Source organism: Trichomycterus rosablanca, chromosome 17, assembly GCF_030014385.1.
Source record: "Trichomycterus rosablanca isolate fTriRos1 chromosome 17, fTriRos1.hap1, whole genome shotgun sequence".
Lineage (NCBI taxonomy): Eukaryota > Metazoa > Chordata > Actinopteri > Siluriformes > Trichomycteridae > Trichomycterus > Trichomycterus rosablanca.
This window is the reverse complement of record NC_086004.1, coordinates 16,534,848-16,552,917: the sequence shown is the minus strand read 5'-3', so window position 1 is coordinate 16,552,917 and position 18,070 is coordinate 16,534,848. Positions and strand designations below refer to the sequence as shown.

General features: G+C 38.9%; 1 protein-coding gene across 1 annotated transcript; it reads left to right on the top strand.

The window, feature by feature from the left end:
- Nucleotides 1-17: 17 nt before the first annotated feature.
- aph1b (APH1B gamma secretase subunit) lies at nt 18-11,212 on the top strand. Its single transcript, XM_063012937.1, has 6 exons — nt 18-306; nt 3,102-3,272; nt 5,899-5,972; nt 7,416-7,538; nt 10,067-10,194; nt 10,345-11,212. The coding sequence occupies exons 1-6, from the start codon at nt 194-196 to the stop codon at nt 10,510-10,512; spliced, it is 777 nt and encodes a 258-aa protein (XP_062869007.1). The 5' UTR covers nt 18-193; the 3' UTR covers nt 10,513-11,212.
- The last annotated feature ends 6,858 nt before the right edge of the window (nt 11,213-18,070 follow it).

The window sequence follows — 18,070 nt, the reverse complement described above, 5'->3', positions numbered from 1 at the left end:
ACATGACAGGGAAGCGACATTAAGCTGTTAAATTTCCTGGTGTTGTGTGACTATTTGTAAGAAACGAAGACTCGTACTGGGTCGATCGTTTTTCCACCAACCCTCTAAAGAGCTGCATATATTTTAAACTAAGTAGTTTGCATGAGCAGACAGAAAATAATAGTAATTCCAAGCTAACCGAGGTTCGTTCATTATGACAGCCGCTGTTTTTTTCGGCTGTACATTTATAGCTTTTGGTCCAGCAGTAGCGCTGTTCCTTTTCACTATCGCCCACGATCCACTGCGAGTTATCTTTCTCATTGCGGGGTAAGTAAATCTGCCCTCATCATCTGTAGCTTCTGTTTTTTCTAGTGTTGAGCTACGGATGTTTAGTAGTTTACTGAGTGTCACTGCATTCCCTATCATTTATTTAATTTATCTCATTTACATTTACACGTCAGTGTGACATCACCGCAACTGTATTACATGTTTGCTAGCAATTAAAACCTTTTGATTTCTATAAGTAAAAAAAAAAACCTCATGGAACTCCTTAATCCTAAATTACATTTAGTCTGTTACATCCCTCTTGTTACTCAATGATTATTTATTCACGTTAGAAAAAAACCAAAAAAAACCCAAGAATAATTAGAAATTGCACTGGCCGCTTTTCCTAATCTGTTCCATAATAAAGTGCATAACTTAAAGGCATGGAGACTTCGGAATACAGTGACCTTAAGTTACCCAGTTTTCTTACTGGTTACCAGTGGTAGCATAATTATTGTAGAGTTAAGAACGCTTAACGTGAATAAAGCTATCACTGGTCATGAGGACACTTCCGCTCAAATGACGAACTTGTGATCCAAAAAGAAAGTAATCTTTACGTTAAGATTTTTTTCTTCAGATTTAAACATCTTATTCAAAAGCTTAATATGGCTTAATGTACTAAACCAGTGACCTAGAAACAAAACTTTTCTCACGTATCAGAGATAGATTGCAGACATGAAGAAACTTTTTATAGCGCGAGGTACTGGTGAGGATAGATCTCAGCCTCCTGCCAGAGGCGAGTGGACGAAAGAGTGTAGGTCCAGGGTGGAAGGGATCAGCCATGATCTTTACTGCTCACCTCAGTGTTCTGGAGGCTGGTAGATCCTTAAGAGATGGCGGGTTGCAGCCTATCACCTTCTGAGCAGAGTGAACGATGCACTGTAGTTTGTGCTTGTCCTTTGTAGTGACAGCGGGGTACAAAATAGTGATAGAGGAAAGCTACTTTGAATCTTGGAACAGAGGATAGACTCAGTAATGACTGTGTAAAAGTGCACAATCAGTGCCTTTGGCTGGATGAACTTTTTTTTAGCTGTTTAAAATACTGGAGTAATTTAAAGCTGTAGGTAATCATTAAAATAATGGAGACTGGAGGGTGTAGAACAGGTCCAAAATCAGCAGTGTGGGCTGCAGGCTTTCGTTCCAACAAAGCAGGACAACACTGAACTAAAGACTGAACAACGGTTTAACAAGTAGAATAAAAACTGTGCTTAGCTTGTTTGTAAAGACATCCTGCAGCAGTTTGTAAACCTCTTAACACTGCAAGTAGACAGTAGGGGTTTTATAATGGGTTAAAAGGCTGTTATAATAAATTTGAATTGGAAGAAAAAAAGCTTATCGTAAAAATTAATACTTTTCTTTTAGACAAGAGGTTTGTCAGTAGAGACTACATATGATCAGTAATAAGTGAGAGAAGGTTGGTGACCTAAGAAGGTCATTGTTATGGTAAATTAAGCCACATTAAGCTTTTTTCCTTATAATAGGTTTAAATGGAAAGAAAAATCCTAACAAAGATTAATACTTTCCTTTTGGAAAAAAAAATTGCACAAAATTGCTGGGACCAGGCAATGTACACAAGATGCCATATTGGACACACCCAAATAACACAGATTTTTATAATAACACTGCCCATTATTGTGCAGCATGCCAAACACATATTACATACATATAATTTTTGTCCATCAGACTGCCAGAGTCTAGTGGCAGTGTATTTCAAGATTGTGGATGCTTGTTTGCATCTGCCTAACCAGTAGAATTCCAGTTCATGAAGCTCAGGATGAAAAGTTAGCTGAAGATGGAGTTCAGAAGGTAGTAGTGATCACTGCAACTGAGGTCAGATCAATTTATATGTGATATGACTTAATAGTTGGTGGTGCCATTCTGTGCTTGTGTTGTCTACTGCTTTATGTCCAAGCTCTTTGTTGCTTTTAGATAGTTTTTGTATACCAAGAGCTAGCATTGTAAACTGGAAAAGCTAATAAATTATATGCCTTTTTAAATGCCACATTAGCAGCAACAGTGCAACTGACTGATCATTAGTCATGCTTTTAATATATTTAATAGAATGCCTTTATTTGTCATATATACATATACTGGTGTACAATACAACGAAATTCTTTTTTCGCATATCCCAGCTTTGGAAGCTGGTCTCAGAGCGCAGGGTCAGCCATTGCAGGGCGCCCCTGGAGCAGACAGGGTTAAGGGCCTTGCTCAAGGGTCCAGCAGTGGCTGCATGGCAGAGCTGGGATTCGAACTCTCAACCTTTCAGTTGATAGCCCAAAGCTCTACCCACTAGGCTACCACTGTACCACCATTTTATGCTAAGCTTAATTAGTTTCTGTAACAATAAATTCAAACAATCACTATATAACATATCAAAAATCTTTTTTGCAGCAAGCACTACTTTTTAGAAGTGTGCTAATTAGGAATGCAGATTTTGATCTTTAATGGATAACAGACTGTTATAAGTATTCTTATTTATCGAGTTCTTGTGTTTTGCCACTCTCATTGTTATTTGGTATATAAAATCAGTGCTTTAAGAACATACATGCTTTCTGGCAAGATTTGTTTGTTTTCATTGTTTGACATCTCTCCCCTGATAAAACCTTAAATTAATTTACCCAGAATCTTTTAAACTAGCTAATGTTGGATATATTGACCTTTATAGTGGAAGAAGGACAAGAAGTATGTAACAGTTTGAGGGTTTGATAGGTGTGTCTGAGAAGCTGAAATACTTCAGTATATTATAATTATCTCCACACTAAAATATATAATATGCTTTTTTTGTTTTTGTTTTACAGTGCATTCTTCTGGCTAGTATCTTTGCTGCTGTCATCTTTGGTATGGTTTATTGCTGTACAGATCAGCAACAAAGACAGTGCCACACAGCAGAAAGGGCTTCTTATATTTGGAGTGGTGCTGTCTGTACTGCTTCAAGAAGTCTTTCGATTTGCCTACTACAAACTACTGAAGTAAGTGTAGACACTTTTTAAAACCACTGCTATTAACTTACTTCATTAATGACTGTTGATGATAAACTATTATGGCAGAGCTCCTATAATAAGTTGTAGAAACTCAACTGGTGGTGTTTATACCATTGTTCTTACACCATACACCATAATCTTTTGCACCATACTTTGTGCTCACTTACATACCATAAATGTTATTGTTTTTAGTATATACAGTGGGGCCAAAAAGTATTTAGTCAGCCACTGATTGTGCAGGTTCTCCTACTTAGAAAGATGAGAGAGGTCTGTAATTTTCATCATAGGTACACTTCAACTATGAGAGACAAAATGAGAAAAAAAAATCCAGGAAATCACATTTATTTGTAAATTATGGTGGAAAATAAGTATTTGGTCAATAACAAAAGTTCAACTCAATACTTTGTAACATAACCTTTGTTGGCAATGACAGAGGTCAAACGTTTCCTGTAAGTCTTCACCAGGTTTGTACACACTGTAGCTGGTATTTTGGCCCATTCCTCCATGCAGATCTCCTCTAGAGCAGTGATGTTTTGGGGCTGTCGCTGGGCAACACGGACTCCACAAATTTTCTATGGGGTTGAGGTCTGGAGACTGGCTAGGCCACTCCAGGACCTTGAAATGCTTTTTACGGAGCCACTCCTTCATTGCCCGAGCGGTGAGTTTGGGATCATTGTCATGCTGGAAGACCCAGCCACGTTCCATCTTCAATGCTCTCACTGATGGAAGGAGGTTTTGGCTTAAAATCTCACGATACATGGCCCCGTTCATTCTTCCCTTAACACGGATCAGTCGCCCTGTCCCCTTTGCAGAAAATAGCCCCAAAGCATGATGTTTCCACCCCCATGCTTTACAGTAGGTATGGTGTTCTTGGGTTCTTCTTCTTCCCCCAAACACGACGAGTTGAGTTTTTACCAAAAAGTTCCATTTTGGTTTCATCTGACCACATGATATTCTCCCAATCCTCTTCTGGATCATCCATATGCTCTCTGGCAAACTTTAGACGGGCCTGGACATGTACTGGCTTAAGCAGGGGGACACGCCTGGCACTGCAGGATTTGAGTCCCTCTCGGCGTAGTGTGTATACTGATGGTAGCCTTTGTTACTTTGGTCCCAGCTCTCTGCAGGTCCCTCCGTGTAGTTCTGGGATTTTTGCTCACCGTTCTCATGATCATTTTGACCCCACGGGATGAGATCTTGACCCCAAGGGAGATTATCAATGGTCTTGTATGTCTTCCATTTTCTTACAATTGCTCCCACAGTTGATTTTTTCACACCAACCTGCTTGCCTATTGTAGATTTACTCTTCCCAGCCTGGTGCAGGTCTACAATTTTCTTCCTGGTGTCCTTCGACAGCTCTTTGGTCTTGGCCATGGTTGAGTTTGGAGTCTGACTGTTTGAGGCTGTGGACAGGTGTCTTTTATACAGAAAACGAGGTCAAACAGGTGCCATTAATACAGGTAATAAGTGGAGGACAGAAGAGCTTCTTAAAGAAGAAGTTACAGGTCTGTGAGAGCCAGAAATCTTGCTTGTTTGTTATTGACCAAATACTTATTTTCCACCATAATTTACGAATAAATTCTTTAAAAATCCTACAATGTGATTTCCTGGATTTTTTTTTCTAATTTTGTCTCTCATAGTTGAAGTGTACCTATGATGAAAATTACAGACCTCTCTCATCTTTCTAAGTAGGAGAACTTGCACAATCAGTGGCTGACTAAATACTTTTTGACCCCACTGTACTTGGAATGTCATAAATTAACTGATAACCCACAAGTCATTGTTCGATTAATGCTGGTGGTTAAAATATTCTTAAAATTAATTTTCAGCAGCTACACTAATGTTGTTAGGGTAAACTTTAATATACAGACTGCATCTCTAACGTTCATCATACACAACACACTATTTTAAACCATACGCTCTCTTATACCACATTTATACCATATGTTGCACTGTTTTACCATTTACATTTATAATTGCAGCATTTAGCAGGCTACCTTATTCGAAGGGTTAAGGGGGTTAAGCTTGAGAATTAAGGGCCTTGCTTAGGGGCCCAACAGTGGCAACTTGGTGGTGGTGGGGCTTGAACCGTCAACCTTCTGATTACTATTCCACTACCTTAACAGGTGCACAGGTGCTTTCACTGCCCTATCTTTTTATACCATACATCACACTCTTTTACCATGCACAGCACTCTCTTTCACCATACATTGCACTCTTTTATATACTATACACTGTAATCACTAATACAATATATTGCTCTTTTTTTTTACCATACACAGCACTGTTTATAGACATTCGCGATACTCCTTTACACCACACACATACCACTCTTTTAAACACTTTGCACTTTCTTTTAAACCATACGCTTCACTCACTTTTACAGTCGTCGAGGCGAGGTTCACAAAGACTTGATTTGGTGATTTTTATTGTGGAGACTTCAGTCTTTTATTGCACTGATTTTAATCACATTGACCATATTGAATTGGAATGATCCAAAAGCCTTTTTTAGAACAGAAGAGGCTTTTAATACTTTGTTTGTTGAAAACTTGAATTCATGTAGTATATAAAAAAAACCATATTATTATTATTCATAATACTCATTTGTTCACAGGAAAGCTAATGCAGGCCTGTTGGCCATTAGCCAAGAGGATACCATGCCCATCTCTGTTCGCCAGCTGGCTTATGGTATTGCACCACACTGACTGGACGATTTCTGTTTAAAATATGTACAGTTTTGTAAAAAAAGTATTTGTCCCTTCTGATTTATTCAATTTTGTGTTTGTGTATTTGTCACACTTAATTGTTTTAGATTAGACAAAACAAAGTAAACTTTTTTTTATTTAAGAAATAATTTTTAAATCACTTTTTAGGAAATACAGTCTTTTATAAAAGGGAAAAAGTTATCAAAAACCCACTGTCTGGAAAAAAATATTTTTGGCCCTTAGTTACTTAATTACAAAATAAACCAAATTTAATTCATTTTTGGGTTCCGTTAGAAAATGCCAGTTTACTGTCAGCCCTGTTAAGTTAAACATCACTTAAATAGTACCTTTCCAGGCAGTAGCAGGCAGCACACCACACAGCAATTAAAAGATATTACAGAAGGAAAGAAAAAGAAATTGTATTTATGTTGGTTTTGTATTCATGCAGTTTTTTAAAACTCTAAAATGGCTTTAACTGTCATTTTAAGGATTTGGAACTCCAGTAACCCTCTCCCAAAGGAAGAACCATCTCCCAAAAGAAAAACAACTTAACAGTGGTGTATACTACAGAGATCTTCCATAATTGCTCCAAAAGCCGCATTAATTAAAAAAAATGACAGAGTAAAATTAGAATGGGTCACATACTTTTTCATGGAACTATACTGTATAGTGAACTTGCAATGTTTCACTCATTAGGAACTAAAATGACTCAAAAGGAACTAAAAGAATGCAGGGATTTCCCAAAGTGAGATTATTTGTAATTTGTAATCAGCCGTTAAGATATTAAGCTTAACCACCTTGTCCTCCATGCTGTCAATAATACTTAAATTGGTTGGAGATATGCGACAGTCATAGTCTATATTTAAAAAAAAATAACAATTGGGATAAAGGGATAGTAGGTAAATCATTTAAAATTGGAGCTTGGTCTCTCATCATTTTGATGGGCTTACCTTTGTATTTCTGTTAAATTTCTTGTCATTATACCAATACAGGGTTTTACAGTATAAGAAAACACTGTTCGGCTACTTTTCCTGTGCATTGATAAAAAATAATTACAGAAAGAGACAGAAGGCACCTGGTGAATCTATAGTGTAGAATTAATGGCCTAGTTTTTACCTAACCATGTTTTAATTTGCCTGAAAGTGCCAACATTAGAAGCCCACAAATTAGTATCCCCCCTAGCCGGTCCGTGCCCCAGCATGACTCCCAGTGTAAATGGCTGACACTAACAGTTGATTAGAACTTTAAAACAATTTGAGAAGAAATTTTTTACATAACTATTAAAGTTGTTTGTTGTCCCTTCTGCCATGAACTTCACACATTCACACAGAAGTCTAACATTTTTCACATTTGAGTCATTAAAAAATTGCTTAACTTGCTATTTCTGTTATAGTTTTACATAATCCAATGCTTTTGTTTTATGTAGTTTCAGGCCTTGGCTTTGGATTCATGAGCGGAGCATTTTCAGTGGTCAATATCTTGTCGGACTCTTTAGGTCCTGGCACTGTTGGCATCCAAGGGGACTCTCAACAGTACTTTATTTCTTCAGGTAAAGGATTGTTTATTCAAGGTGAAGTGGACAGGCTGTGTAATGACTAGTGATTGTCATTGTTTTGAAAACAAAATGTTCGTCAAACAGCTATTTTTATTGTATGTAAAGTGTAATAAGTTAAAGCCTAAATAAGTCACCAGAGTCCTGCAGACACACAGTGGGTTATGTTGGGGAACTACCACTCAGAAGTGATCACTGTTTGTATGTCCCATCAGTTGCAAATGTTCACCCAAACAAACCTCTCTATTCAAATCAGCTGTAGTACTTTTAGGAGGTGCTGCTCAGATAGGCCTTACAGACCGCTGGAGTTTTAATAATCCTGAGAGTAAGATTTTTTTTGTCACTCACTTTATTGAAGACTGATTTCTTTCTACTATATAACAGATTTCTACACATAGTCAGCTCCTGTGAATATCATGCTACGGAACAAAAAAAGATGAGACAAAAAATGGGGTGGAGTCTTCGGCGCTGTGCAAGGACCCTAGTTAGTACCCCGGGCGCCTGTGAAGGAACGCAAAAGATTAGTGTGTAACTCTGTGCGTGAGACTAGCCGAAATATGGGCAAGTAAGAAGGGTTTGGTGGACTGCACATGTCGGAGGGAGCGTGTATTAGAAAAATATACCGTCCTTGGGCACGATTAGGGTCCTCAGCAGCAGAAGACTAAATGGCTATGCTAAATTGGGAGAAAAAGAGAGAAAATGCATAAATGAATTTGTATAAAAAGACAAGGATTCCACTCTTTACAGCAGTTACAGACCGATCTTCCTCTTAAATGTGGCATGTGCAGATCGTGCACAGTCAAACTGGCTTTAACATCAGAAAATAACTCAATATTCTCTACCCCTTTGACATACACAAAATTATTGCTTCCCTTGATGCTAAGAAAGCATTGCAGGATAGAATGGGACTATCTGTTTTTTGTCTGGAGAAGATTGGGTAAGGCAGACAATTTATTAGTTGGAACCGGCTTTTGTATTCTGACCCATCTGGTTCCATACAGATTGACAGGGTTACCCTCTTTCCCCCTTACTTTTGAATTTAGTTATAGAGCCATTGACAATCTGGCTCTGAAGCCAACTGCGATTCAAAGGTATTACCTGCTACAGTCTAGAACATACACTTTCTTTATATGCAGATGACATTCTTTTGTACATTTTGAACCTTGTCACCCCCTACCTCCTATTCTCTCAGGCTACAAATTAAATTTTAATTTAATTTAATTAAGCTTTTTCCAAACGGCCCCCTGAAGCTTTTATCAACACATTTTTTACTCCAAACCCAGCAAAAAAGTGCCTTATCAGATATTTATGATTTCGCAGTGTAAAGTGCATAATAAAGCCTGTTTTACCAATTCCAAATTAATAAAGATATTTCCAGATAGGAATGATGCCTGCAAGAGATGCAAGCAGTCTCCAGCAGATCCACAAAGTTGAATCAGTTCATCTGGACACAAGTTTGTTGTAGAGATACGTTTCGTCACTCAATCCGAATGACTTCTTCAGTCTGACTAAAGAAGTCATTTGGATTGAGTGATGAAACGTATCTCTACAACAAACTTGTGTCCAGATGAACTGATTCAACTTTGTGGATTTGTGTACCTGGATTATTGAGCATGCATCAACAGAGTCTCCAGCAAACTATCTACACATGTTCTGGACATGCTCCTTACACATTTTTGGGCTTAGATATGTGACACTCAGCATTAATGCAGTTTCTATCCTAAGCCAGTGACCTCCTTGTTTAGAATACCTCCAAAACCCACAACCAAAACTAGAAACCCAACAAACCCAAAAACTAGACGTCCCTTCAAAATTGTTGAAAAGACAAGACTAAAACTTGACAGAAGAGGCCTACAGCAACATTAAATGAGTTGCAGGAATTTCTGGCAAATAGTGGTTGTGTTCTACATGTAAACATTATTATTAATGTTTTAAATAATTGTTCCCAGACCAGTTTTCTTGTCTTTTCATTAGTTTTGAAGGGACGTACTTATTAATGACCGTCTTCACTTGTTCCATGGCTTATGTAATTCCCTGAGATTTTTTTGTACTTCTCCTGACTGATACCTTTCAGCAGTGAGATCCCTTTGATGTTGTGTAAGCTCTTTGCGGACCTTGACTTTTGCTGTAAGATGCCACTAAGTAAATGTCAAAAAAACTAGAACAGCTAAATTTAATATGTGGTTAATCAGAGATTTGTTATCTGCAGTATATATGTGGTTAATTGTTGGATCTGCTATCTGCAAAGAGAATGAAATTTGTTGCTATTTTGATAAACAAATTTAATTGACTTGATTAGTTAGAAATCCGCCGATTTGGTTTTGTTTTGTTACTTCCAACACACTTGAATTAGCTCAATAGGTAATTATAAATCCCTTAAAAGCAGGGAAAAATCCAAGTTAGTCCAAGTATAACTAATCCATTAACTACTGGAAACAAAACTATTGTCACTGTTTTCTGACTGATTAATAAATCAGCTCATTTCTAACGCTCATTATTATTGTTTTCTAATATAACCCTTACAGCTTTTATGACACTGGCTATAATCCTGCTGCACATGTTTTGGGGTGTTGTGTTTTTTGAGTCATGTGAGCATCAAAGATGGCTGTCTCTTGGGGCGGTGGTCTTCAGTCACTTGTTAGTTTCATGCCTGGTAAGTTTAACATGAATCACACAGTTGTGTAATGATGCTTTATTAACATCACAGCTACAGAGTTTAAATATAAAGTAATTCCAGCACTGTTTTATGATTTTTGTTGTTGTTATAGATACCTTATTAATAAATGGTATTTGTATGTTTCAGACATTTTTGAACCCGCAATATGAAGGCAGTTTGATTCCCACCTATATCATCCTGTGTTTGATGGCTGGCTGGGCTTTTACCTGTGCTGGAGGCTCTCTAAGAAACCTCAAACTGTGCCTCACCTGCAAAGATGGGGACTTTCTCCTGGTCAATCACCGGTCTAGATAACACTTTATCTGCAAACCTTAGTTGTCCGTTTACAGAATGGAGCAGGGTGCTTGCAAAGTTTATAACCTGGGATTTAGTGGATGCTGGGATTTTCTTTTGTTTTGTATACCTCGATCTGTGTATGTAAGCCAGGTTTTTCTTTTTATGATTGTCCTGTCTGAGATTAGTACAGTAACTGCTGCTGACACATTTTAGAGTATTGAGATTTCTTCCTTCAAAATCTAATAATTAAAAATTCAGATTATTTACAATCCCTTTTTTCTTTAATTATGCCTTAATACCTGTTAATAACATTACCTATTATGTTTAAGATGTTAAATCTATGACTGTCTTGTATGTAAATGTTGTTTTCTTTGATCCTATGTGTTTCGTTCATCAGGAACTAAGGTCTAATGTAAATTTGTGTTTTTCTAAAGCAGTTAAAATTAGTCTTTCATTAATAGCTTTTTGAATAATTCTCCAAACCCTACGAATGCTGTAAGTTTTTTGAGGGGCTTAAGGAATAACACAGGTACTACGTCACCATTATCTTAGATATTTTTTTTCTTGGCTGTAAGGTGTCTAGCATTTCTTTATTGTTAAAATCTAATTAGAAATATAATGCTATGAAGATTATTGTTAGATTTTTAAGTCTATACCACTCAGTTTTTTGTGTTATGAAAATTAATCAGATGTATTTAAATAAAAAACACTAAATCTGGACCTTTTTTGGGTTACTGTTTTCTCAGTATGAAAATTTTGTGGGGAGTTGCATTCATTCAAGAAGTACAGCATTACCCTACTAACGAACGAGTATATAAACGGTTGCAATTTAAAATGTTTAAATTTTAAATTGCAACCCCCACACACACACAAATTAAAGGTATTGTGGTAATGTATATACAATTGAATTAAAAGTATCCATAAAAAAGTCTTAGTAAACAGTAAGAATATTGACACATAAAAGCAATTTTGATAATGCAAGTTAATTTTAAACTTTAAATGAAAAATTTAGTTGTCTTGATAAATGTCCATGTGCACTGTTATCATTCTCAGTATTTGGCTTGAAAATCTGTAATAAGTGATTTTGGTAAGTGTTACAAGCTTATGACATCTCTCTTGTGGAATTCTCGGTCATTTTCTCATGCAAAGCTTCAAGCTTATTGAGGTTTGATGGCTTTCGTGCTGCAACTGTTTTTTTTTTTTAATCCAACCCAAGATTTGTGATTTACATATAAAGACTGAGCAGACAATTCCAGAAAATATATTAATTATATCTTTATATAGATAGATAGACAAAAAGTAGTTTTTACTTGAAAAAAAAGTCTTCTTGCTCCTCTGGCTGCTAATCACTTTTTTTCCTCCCTCCCTGGTAGATGGTGCCTTTTCCAGATGGGCGAACCTTGGTATAAACTCCTTTAAAGACTTGTATTTTGATAATGTATTTGCTTCGTTTCAGCAACATTCAGATAGATTTTCTATACCCAGACATCACTTTTTTAGATAACTACAGGTTCGCAGCTTTGTTAACAATACGTTCCCCACATTCCCCAACTCACCTGGAGACTCAACAGTAGATGGTCTCCTCACACTAAGAACAACTCTTAAGGGTCTGATTTCTAAAATTTATAATCAAATCTATGCCTTACGGTCAGAGTCGTTAAATACCATTAAATCCCTCTGGGAAGAGGACCTGGGGATAGTGATAACGGAGCCAGTTTGGGAGGAGATTTTACAACGTATACATAAGTCCTCCATTTGTGAAAGGCATGGACTTATCCAATTTAAGCTGGTTCATCGCACATACTATACCAAAGTCCGGTTGTCTAAATTCTATGAAAATGTATCTCCATTGTGTGATAGGTGTCAACAGGCTCCTGCGAATCTTATACATACAGTATGTTCTGGCTTTGCCCTTCCCTCTTTGCTTACTGGACAGAGATTTTTGGCACCCTGTCAAAGATAACTGGAGAGGAGATCGAACCAAATGCCGTGTGTGCGCTGTTTGGGGTTACTCTGTCACAATCTCTCCCAACACCCAAAAAGAATGTAATAGCATTTGTCACTCTATTAGCTATGAGATTAATCGTGATTAATTGGAAATCCAAAACTCCTCCTTCCTATACTCACTGGATAAGGGATGTTTTTCTCTTTCTTAAGCTGTAGAAAATTAGACTTACGCTTAGTGGCTTTTCAAACAAATTTGAGAGGATATGGGCCCCATTTTTCCAGTTTGTGGGGGGGGACAGATCTTCCACTCACTCATTTCAGACTAATCCTACTTGTTGGTTGGTTGCTTGGTTTACTGGTTATCGCTGAATGTTGCTGTTTCTGTCTAGGTATTAATGTTTGTATATGTGTTTTGCGTTGTGGGCTGGCCAATAAGGGTTTTCTTTCTTTTCTTTTAGAATTTCAATCGTATTTTTTTTCTTGCTATTTATTTATTTATTTATTTATTTATCTATCTGTTTTTCCCCCTTTTTTTATTTGTATTTTATTTTTTCTAATTGTATGTATGTATGTACAGTGTATCACAAAAGTGAGTACACCCCTCACATTTCTGCAGATATTTAAGTATATCTTTTCATGGGACAACACTGACAAAATGACACTTTGACACAATGAAAAGTAGTCTGTGTGCAGCTTATATAACAGTGTAAATTTATTCTTCCCTCAAAATAACTCAATATACAGCCATTAATGTCTAAACCACCGGCAACAAAAGTGAGTACACCCATTAGTGAAAGTTCCTGAAGGGTCAACATTTTGTGTGGCCACCATTATTTCCCAGAACTGCCTTAACTCTCCTGGGCATGGAGTTTACCAGAGCTTCACAGGTTGCCACTGGAATGCTTTTCCACTCCTCCATGACGACATCACGGAGCTGGCGGATATTCGAGACTTCGCGCTCCTCCACCTTCCGCTTGAGGATGCCCCAAAGATGTTCTATTGGGTTTAGGTCTGGAGACATGCTTGGCCAGTCCATCACCTTTACCCTCAGCCTCTTCAATAAAGCAGTGGTCGTCTTAGAGGTGTGTTTGGGGTCATTATCATGCTGGAACACTGCCCTGCGACCCAGTTTCCGGAGGGAGGGGATCATGCTCTGCTTCAGTATTTCACAGTACATATTGGAGTTCATGTGTCCCTCAATGAAATGTAACTCCCCAACACCTGCTGCACTCATGCAGCCCCAGACCATGGCATTCCCACCACCATGCTTGACTGTAGGCATGACACACTTATCTTTGTACTCCTCACCTGATTGCCGCCACACATGCTTGAGACCATCTGAACCAAACAAATTAATCTTGGTCTCATCAGACCATAGGACATGGTTCCAGTAATCCATGTCCTTTGTTGACATGTCTTCAGCAAACTGTTTGCGGGCTTTCTTGTGTAGAGACTTCAGAAGAGGCTTCCTTCTGGGGTGACAGCCATGCAGACCAATTTGATGTAGTGTGCGGCGTATGGTCTGAGCACTGACAGGCTGACCCCCCACCTTTTCAATCTCTGCAGCAATGCTGACAGCACTCCTGCGCCTGTCTTTCAAAGACAGCAGTTGGATGTGACGCTGAGCACGTGCACTCAGCTTCTTTGGACGACCAACGCGATGTCTGTTCTGAGTGGACCCTGCTCTTTTAAAACGCTGGATAATCTTGGCCACTGTGCTGCAGCTCAGTTTCAGGGTGTTGGCAATCTTCTTGTAGCCTTGGCCATCTTCATGTAGCGCAACAATTCGTCTTTTAAGATCCTCAGAGAGTTCTTTGCCATGAGGTGCCATGTTGGAACTTTCAGTGACCAGTATGAGAGAGTGTGAGAGCTGTACTACTAAATTGAACACACCTGCTCCCTATGCACACCTGAGACCTAGTAACACTAACAAATCACATGACATTTTGGAGGGAAAATGATAAGCAGTGCTCAATTTGGACATTTAGGGGTGTAGTCTCTTAGGGGTGTACTCACTTTTGTTGCCGGTGGTTTAGACATTAATGGCTGTATATTGAGTTATTTTGAGGGAAGAATAAATTTACACTGTTATATAAGCTGCACACAGACTACTTTTCATTGTGTCAAAAAGTCATTTTGTCAGTGTTGTCCCATGAAAAGATATACTTAAATATCTGCAGAAATGTGAGGGGTGTACTCACTTTTGTGATACACTGTATATGTGTATGTATGTGTGTGTGTGTGTATATATATATATATATATATATATATATATATATATATATATATATATACAGTGTATCACAAAAGTGAGGTGTCCACATTTCTGCAGATATTTAAGTATATCTTTTCATGGGACAACACTGACAAAATGACACAATGAAAAGTAGTCTGTGTGCAGCTTATATAACAGTGTAAATTTATTCTTCCCTCAAAATAACTCAATATACAGCCATTAATGTCTAAACCACCGGCAACAAAAGTGAGTACACCCCTAAGAGACTACACCCTTAAATGTCCAAATTGAGCACTGCTTGTCATTTTCCCTCCAAAATGTCATGTGACTCGTTAGTGTTACTAGGTCTCAGGTGTGCATAGGGAGCAGGTGTGTTAAATTTAGTAGTACAGCTCTCACACTCTCTCATACTGGTCATTGAAAGTTCCAACATGGCACCTCATGGCAAAGAACTCTCTGAGGATCTTAAAAGACGAATTGTTGCGCTACATGAAGATTGCCAACACCCTGAAACTGAGCTGCAGCACAGTGGCCAAGATCATCCAGCGTTTTAAAAGAGCAGGGTCCACTCAGAACAGACCTAGCGTTGGTCGTCCAAAGAAGCTGAGTGCACGTGCTCAGCGTCACATCCAACTGCTGTCTTTGAAAGATAGGCGCAGGAGTGCTGTCAGCATTGCTGCAGAGATTGAAAAGGTGGGGGGTCAGCCTGTCAGTGCTCAGACCATACGCCACACACTACATCAAATTGGTCTGCATGGCTGTCACCCCAGAAGGAAGCCTCTTCTGAAGTCTCTACACAAGAAAGCCCGCAAACAGTTTGCTGGAGACATGTCAACAAAGGACATGGATTACTGGAACCATGTCCTATGGTCTGATGAGACCAAGATTAATTTGTTTGGTTCAGATGGTCTCAAGCATGTGTGGCGGCAATCAGGTGAGGAGTACAAAGATAAGTGTGTCATGCCTACAGTCAAGCATGGTGGTGGGAATGCCATGGTCTGGGGCTGCATGAGTGCAGCAGGTGTTGGGGAGTTACATTTCATTGAGGGACACATGAACTCCAATATGTACTGTGAAATACTGAAGCAGAGCATGATCCCCTCCCTCCGGAAACTGGGTCGCAGGGCAGTGTTCCAGCATGATAATGACCCCAAACACACCTCTAAGACGACCACTGCTTTATTGAAGAGGCTGAGGGTAAAGGTGATGGACTGGCCAAGCATGTCTCCAGACCTAAACCCAATAGAACATCTTTGGGGCATCCTCAAGCGGAAGGTGGAGGAGCGCAAAGTCTCGAATATCCGTGATGTCGTCATGGAGGAGTGGAAAAGCATTCCAGTGCCAACCTGTGAAGCTCTGGTAAACTCCATGCCCAGGAGAGTTAAGGCAGTTCTGGGAAATAATGGTGGCCACACAAAATATTGACACTTCAGTTACTTTCACTAAGGGGTGTACTCACTTTTGTTGCCGGTGGTTTAGACATTAATGGCTGTATATTGAGTTATTTTGAGGGAAGAATAAATTTACACTGTTATATAAGCTGCACACAGACTACTTTTCATTGTGTCAAAGTGTCATTTTGTCAGTGTTGTCCCATGAAAAGATATACTTAAATATCTGCAGAAATGTGAGGGGTGTACTCACTTTTGTGATACACTGTATATACCTTCCGCTTGAGGATGCCCCAAAGATGTTCTATTGGGTTTAGGTCTGGAGACATGCTTGGCCAGTCCATCACCTTTACCCTCAGCCTCTTCAATAAAGCAGTGGTCGTCTTAGAGGTGTGTTTGGAGTCATTATCATGCTGGAACACTGCCCTGCCACCCAGTTTCCGGAGGGAGGGGATCATGCTCTGCTTCAGTATTTCACAGTACATATTGGAGTTCATGTGTCCCTCAATGAAATGTAACTCCCCAACACCTGCTTCACTCATGCAGCCCCAGACCATGGCATTCCCACCACCATGCTTGACTGTAGGCATGACACACTTATCTTTGTACTCCTCACCTGATTGCCGCCTCACATGCTTGAGACCATCTGAACCAAACAAATTAATCTTGGTCTCATCAGACCATAGGACATGGTTCCAGTAATCCATGTCCTTTGTTGACATGTCTTCAGCAAACTGTTGGCGGGCTTTCTTGTGTAGAGACTTCAGAAGAGGCTTCCTTCTGGGGTGACAGCCATGCAGACCAATTTGATGTAGTGTGCGGCGTATGGTCTGAGCACTGACAGGCTGACCCCCCACCTTTTCAATCTCTGCAGCAATGCTGACAGCACTCCTGCGCCTATCTTTCAAAGACAGCAGTTGGATGTGACGCTAAGCACGTGCACTCAGCTTCTTTGGACGACCAACGCGAGGTCTGTTCTGAGTGGACCCTGCTCTTTTAAAACGCTGGATGATCTTGGCCACTGTGCTGCAGCTCAGTTTCAGGGTGTTGGCAATCTTCTTGTAGCCTTGGCCATCTTCATGTAGCGCAACAATTCGTCTTTTAAGATCCTCAGAGAGTTCTTTGCCATGAGGTGCCATGTTGGAACTTTCAGTGACCAGTATGAGAGAGTGTGAGAGCTGTACTACTAAATTTAACACACCTGCTCCCTATGCACACCTGAGACCTAGTAACACTAACGAGTCACATGACATTTTGGAGGGAAAATGACAAGCAGTGCTCAATTTGGACATTTAGGGGTGTAGTCTCTTAGGGGTGTACTCACTTTTGTTGCCGGTGGTTTAGACATTAATGGCTGTATATCGAGTTATTTTGAGGGAAGAATAAATTTACAGTTATATAAGCTGCACACAGACTACTTTTCATTGTGTCAAAGTGTCATTTTGTCAGTGTTGTCCCATGAAAAGATATACTTAAATATCTGCAGAAATGTGAGGGGTGTACTCACTTTTGTGATACACTGTATATATATATATATATATATTTGTATTTTTCTTTAATGTCTTGTGTTTTGTGCTTAATATGTTATTGTTTAATTATTTGTTATGAATACCTGTAAGACATTTGTATGTTGTCTTTGATTAAAAAAATTCAATAAATAAAGTTGGGGAAAAAAAAAGTCTTCTTTGAGTGCACACAAACTCTTGGACGTTCACATTTCAACCTGACAATGACACTGAAAAGGTTTCAGGGTAAGTCTCTAAGTGAACTTATGTGGGCTAGTTTAAGCCCAGACCAATAGAACATCTGTAAAGTGACCTAAAGATGGCACTTCACAGATGCCCGCCATCAACTTTAATGAGGTACTCACAGGCAGCCGTGGTCGGAGGAGGGACAAGCCACAAATGATTGCCATGGTGTTGTGTATCCACAGCTCACTGATGTTCATTGAGAACATGAATGTTACAGTGTCTTAAACCAAAGAAATAAAACCACAAGAGTC

Bases quoted from the DNA above. Each gene is read 5' to 3' on its own strand.
- aph1b (XM_063012937.1), top strand. From the start codon at position 194: ATGACAGCCGCTGTTTTTTTCGGCTGTACATTTATAGCTTTTGGTCCA. The intron at 3,273-5,898 runs GTAAGTGTAGAC...ATTTGTTCACAG, and splicing joins GCCTACTACAAACTACTGAA to GAAAGCTAATGCAGGCCTGT. The intron at 5,973-7,415 runs GTATTGCACCAC...TGTTTTATGTAG, and splicing joins TGTTCGCCAGCTGGCTTATG to TTTCAGGCCTTGGCTTTGGA.